We start from the raw sequence: 6000 nt of genomic DNA, 5'->3' as shown, positions 1-6000 counted from the left end.
ATACTTCATGGATGTTGATAGCTATGAAACATTGCAATAGACTGAGTAAAAATCTGGGGGAAAAACCGTACTCTGTAGCATCTGTAGCTCTTAAACACACTTGTTGTAAGACTACACAAATGTCACTATATAAAAAATGGGGCAGAAGAGAAGGTACAGGGATACCTTCAGACCCTTTAAAAGTACCCTCTGTAGATGTGTCACACATCCTTCTTGCAAGCATAAGAACAATCCTTTAATGTAAGTGTTCAAAACTTACCTGGGACCTCACAAAGAGCAGTCAGCAGCACTAGAGATCCCAGATGTGGAGGAAACAGCTGGAGTTCTGATTTCTTCGCTAGACAGCTGGAGATTTCCCAATAAAAGTCAATGCAGCTTTCGATCCCAACTTTTTGCTGCTCCAGCTGCACGTTGTGGATCCCTGGAGAATGCACTGGCTGAGGAATTCCTGGTAGCATGGTTTCGTAAGGCAATGCATATATCTGGTTTGTTTCTTATTGTCATGAGATTAAATAACATCTTGAGCTATACTTTGGTTAATAACTTAAGTCAAGAAGTAGAATTAGACAGAAAAGGTTCAATATGCTAGTGATACGGGAAAAGAACAACTTCAGCCTTTCAATATTATTCCAGTCTCAGAGAATTTTCTAAAGCCTTTGACATTGTGGTAGCCCCAACCCAAGCAGAGGGGAGAGACTAGAGCAAAGAAGTTAAATTCTTCAGCCCAGGCTGTCTGGGGAAACGCATGGCAGAGCCAGGGTGGAACACACCTCCAAGATCTTTGCTCATTTTCATCAGCTCCATCACTTCTGCTCTCAGAAAAGCAAAAGCTTTGTTACCCATTATGGTAAAAAAGCCTTTTGCCATCTGAAATATGTATATGTCCTTATCACGTACTTACACCAATACCTAGTAAAATTGTATGCTCTAAACAACATCATTTGTCAGCAGCTTGTAAATTTTTTTTAAAGTAGTAACATTAGTCATTAATTGTTTTAAACTTAACAAGTGAACACTCAAACAGGAAATACGATACATAAACAGGAACGAATTCTTTAACAGCATTTAGTAAATACACCAGTGACCAGTCTGTTAGCAACTATCATCAACAGTTCTAAACACAACTGTTGGTTGCACAGCTTACGTACTCCAGCGATGTTTGCATAGTTTGCTACTGGGCAATGGAAAACATCTCCCCCTCTCTCCCCCTTTAGCTGTAATGCTTATGTTTTTAAGTCTAGGCTGCTCCTTCTCCAGATTTTTAGGGTTCAAAACTTGACTGCAACTTTAGCTTATACATCACTCTCATGACTGAAGCCAATTGCTTCCAGTTCCTATTTACGTGCCAGGAATATCCACGTAGAGGCCCCTTATTCAACTTTTATTAGTAAATAAGACACAAAACAGATTCATCTGCAAAATGCGACCTCTATTTGGTCCATTTATGTATTTTAGTCAGCCTATGAACTTGAGAAGGAAAGGTGAAACTTTTGGAAGACCTTGAAGTGGTTGCACTGGAATCGGAGCAGGGAAAACCCAGCTATTCATAACTAGAGGCTAGCTTGTTCCCCCTTCTGAAACCCAGCCCTAGAGCGCAGAGTGAGTTTTATTCTCTGATTTACTGGTAAAATGTACATCTGAACTCCTACTCGAGGGGGCAAATTTGAGTACCAAATGCATTAGCAGAATCACGTGCACCGGAGATGGGAAAAGGAGTAGAAGAGACAGACAAACATTGAGAGAAAATGTGTAAAGTGGTATCGTGTTATTAAAACATTACATTGGAAACAAACAGAACATAAAACAAAAAAAATGTTTTAACCAGATTCAACTTTTTTTTTTTCTTCTTAAAATTCGAATTGACCCAAAGCAAAAGCTTACATTGCAAAGGAAGAACAAAATACATCGTGATATTGATAACACAGAGTTGCATGGAAGCTGGACTTGTGGGAAGGTTGGGAGTTGCTTGTTACAACATCACTGGGGGCTCTGGACAGATTTAACTGAGAACGTTAGGATCCCAAATCTTTCAGCTAGTCCAGGTCCACCCTGGTAAACATGCTACATATTCTCTTTTGCCTCAGGGTATTTTTCTGATGAGTTTGTCCAGATGTGTTCTCCTACTATCGCCAACTAGAGCCAAAAAAATGAGTTTTCCGTGCTATCCCAAGGAAGCCAAAGTTATTCCAAGCATAAGTGATAATGAATTTATAAAACAAAAAAACAAAACAAACAAACAAAAAAACACTCAAGAGCTTTTCAAACTAACAAGTATTGTCTATAATGTAAATAGTTTAGAAATATGGTAATTAAATAATCTAAAAAACACTCTTACTCTGCTGTACATTTATAAACATAAATATTTACAAAAACTTTCCGCTTTGTTTTAAAGGATGAGGTTTGCAGTTTGTTAATGATCAGAGTCTTTTCCTCATATTGATTCTTTGGTGTATTTGCCAATTTTTAAAGGTTTAATAAAAGTGTTCAACTGTGAATTTTATGGTAATGGAACTAGGCTACACAACAAAACTGTTATGCACTTCTTTTTCCACATTCTAGTCCAAATGAAAAAAAAAATCCATTTTCTTCCTCAAATTATTTGTGCATAATATTTAAAATAATAAAAAAGAACAGATTCCACATTACTGAAATTTGGGTAGGATTAACAATGAATAATCATACTTTACTTGGGCACATGTATAACTTAAGATAGCGAGCAGAACTATCAGGAGGTTCAGAAATACACGTGCTGCAGTGCTTCACTGAATCAAAATCAGGGAAACCAGCTGCAAGAGATGGCTTAGCATAAGACATGAGGGCTTCCCTCCCACCTTGGGGAGGGGAAAGAGGATAAGATGAAAATGAATTCAAAAGAAAGGCTTTTTACTGGCCTGAAGTGTATGTGTGTTCCCTTTAGGTGTCAGTTACTTAAAAGAAATAACCAAAAAACAAACCTCAAACAATAAATAATGGAATTACACATTTCTTCATTAAATAGCACTCTTGTTACCAACAAAGTCTTCCATAATTTTCTTCAGTCACAGCAACAGACAGAACAAATAATTTGCCTTAATATAGATCGCAACTAAAATATACTCTAGATTACCTTAGAAAATATTACTGTAAAAATTCAACGGGGAAGGATATTGGTTTAGACCAACTTACAAGTGTAGTGAACAATGCTAAGTATTTAAAGGAAAAAAAGCAGTTTTAAGGTTCTGATCTCATGTCACAAAAGCAAAGATTCATGCTTCAAATCTGCCAGTTCTTAACTTCCATCATGTCTCAGAGCTTAAAGATCCTAAGGGCCGACCCTTCCTGCTTCGGGAAAAGCTGGAGGACTCCTCATGCACCCGGGCTCATGCACACACCTCAGCCACACGCTCAGTTTGTCTCCATGACAGTGCCACCACCATCACACGTCGTCTGCAGGAGCATCATCAAGCTCTACTGCCCAGAGGTGGCCACTGCTCACGTTTACTTTTAGTCACTGCTCGAGCAGGCTGGACTTGAACCGATGCAAGTTGGAGATAAAAAGGTTCAACATCCCACCGCCAATCCTCTGAGCCACGAATCTCCAAAATCACTTATTTTCGCTAGGAAACCTGAGGCAAGGTCAGGCACAACAGGGAGACAACTGCTTGCCATAGTCCCGGGTGCAGCCATTATCAGTGATAACGTTCATGCTCAAGGAACTGCAACTGAGGGCTGTAAGATATTAAAAGGAACTAGCATAGTTAAATGAGTATACCTGCTTCTCTTGCTTTTTTTTTTTTTTTTAATATATTTTTTTAATACTAAATACTTTGAAAGTGACAGTGTTAAAATTAAAAGCCACCATTGTTCCTTCCACCTTCCCGCTTCCATTGGTATAATTGGTATAAAAGCACTCCTGGTATCAGAGGGGCCCTTCTGGAGTCAGTCGGATGGCAAAACAAAAGTAGAAGACACTGGCAAGAACCTTATGATGACTCCATAATCCCTTGAAAATAAAGAGAGTGAAACAACTGCAATTTTTGGCCCAATCTTTTTTTTTTTTTTTTTTTTTTTGATAGTGAGAACTTCATTTTTTATGGTCAGAAACAAAGCTCTTTAACAGATCTTTTCAATACCTAATATGAAAAACACATTCAGTAGCCGAATTGCAGTACTCCTTTCAGTTGCTGTTTTCGGATTAATAGGAAACCACACGATGTTTGCAAAATTTAAGTTTCCAATATGAAGGGGGGTGTTTTCTTGTTTGTGCACATATAAGACGCAACTTAACGCTTACGTGCACTTCCCACTCTCTAACCTTAAACAAATTGAATTTCAGAGCAATAACAACAAAATCCACCACTGCCTTTAAAATCGAAGGGGCTTGGCCAATTTCTTCTTTTTTAAATGGACACAATTTGGCTGAGAACCCGTAGATAAAATTTCAACTGAAAGTGAAATAAAGCAGGTTATACATTCATGAAATTCAGGGATTAATAACGAACAGCAACTGCCACCATCGTTTTAGTAATGTCACGTCAACACTACAGTGAGGCAGCAGTTCCTATTCTCACAAATAATGCACTGAGACTAAATGAGGAATAGTGGGGGGAGGAAAAAAAAATCACACATAAAGGGAAAATACATCAGAAAGATTATTGCACAGGAGGCACTGTATGAGGAACAGAATACATTGGCTTCAAAAATCTAACTTTGTTTACCCTTAAGTTAATGTAAAAAATACAGAGGCCATGCCTCTTTGTAGTGTACTGTCACTGCTAAAAACAGACTTACAAACAGCCGCCCGTTTTACAGGGAATGTCAGGAAAGAAGAGGGCCTGAATTTTATGGGCATCCAAACTACAGTAATAAGGAAGAGAATAAAATAAAAGAGCCAATGTATAGACCCTCAAATTGAATAGGGTGACTGCATTTTTTTCCTTTTTTTTTTTTTTAATTTCCAAATTATATTCATACAGTACCCAATGACACATTGATTATCAACTCTTCCCTCTATCCTGCAAACACATCCACCCTGGTAGCTCCAACAGACAACAGGGCTCCGAAGGTCTCTCTCGGTATCCCTTTGCAGGACCGGCGCCTTGATTTCCGAACTCTTTGTTGAATAATTGCTCAGCATGCCAATTCCAACCAATCACTTCCCTTGAGAGGCTACATTCCATCCCCACCGCAAGTCCGCACACTTAATGTGAAAACAAACAAATGAAAACCCAACAGCAACTTTTAAAATGTAATATCGTATAGAAAGCTTGGACCTTGTAAACTTGGACCAAGAAACCAAAAATTAAGACCTTCTAGCGTGTGGTATAAAAAACCCAAGGAAGTGTATACCTGCCTTCTGACTTCACAGAAAAATCAGAATTTGCATAGGATATACTTTGTGCAAGGCAACAAGCCTCTTCAGTATCTGGAATATAACTAATCTTGCTCAGAGTTCTTCTCTTCATGGATATCAGATATCATCAAATTTGTGTTTTAAGTAGTCTTTCATGACCTTGGCAATGGGTAGTTCATCAAGTAGTTTTAGGTTTTGAAGGCCTATACACTGTCGGATTTTAATTCGGCATAGATCTTGCAAGTTTCTGGGCTGTCCTGAAAAGACAAAAGGAACACACAAAAGTAAAATGATCACATTTTAAACTTTAAGAGACTTTAAGAGATCATTTACTCAGTAAAATCACAGACGTTTGCTGTTTTCTGAGAGGAAGAAGGAAAGGGCATAGGCAGAGGGATGGAAAAAATTACCAAAAAAAAAAGGTGGAAATTAGTACCTTTCTAATGAACAATAATTCAGTGAAATTAAGGGATGCATCCTAAAAGCACTGACATTTACATGCATATAATTTTACTGATGTCAGTGTAAAGTGACATTATCCACGTGAGGATTCCCCTGAGGTGGCAGCATATGCTCAAGTGTTTGCAGAACAGCATTACTAATCTATTTAACTTTTTGTGCGTTTTTCTCTACCCCTGTATCACCTGGGGAAATAAACAAAAACAAGA

General features: G+C 38.1%; 1 protein-coding gene across 1 annotated transcript in view; it reads right to left on the bottom strand.

Moving 5' to 3' along the window:
- Positions 1-1817: 1817 nt before the first annotated feature.
- ASB7 (ankyrin repeat and SOCS box containing 7) overlaps positions 1818-6000 on the bottom strand; it is a 31669-nt gene continuing 27486 nt past the window's right edge. The window contains exon 6 of the mRNA XM_032194892.1: positions 1818-5589. Within this exon, the coding sequence (XP_032050783.1) occupies positions 5450-5589 (140 nt within the window). The 3' untranslated portion in view covers positions 1818-5449. The remainder of the gene's footprint in view (positions 5590-6000) is intronic.

Source organism: Aythya fuligula, chromosome 11, assembly GCF_009819795.1.
Source record: "Aythya fuligula isolate bAytFul2 chromosome 11, bAytFul2.pri, whole genome shotgun sequence".
NCBI classification, from domain to species: domain Eukaryota; kingdom Metazoa; phylum Chordata; class Aves; order Anseriformes; family Anatidae; genus Aythya; species Aythya fuligula.
Note: the sequence above shows the minus strand (reverse complement) of the source record. Positions and strands in the feature narration are given on the sequence as shown.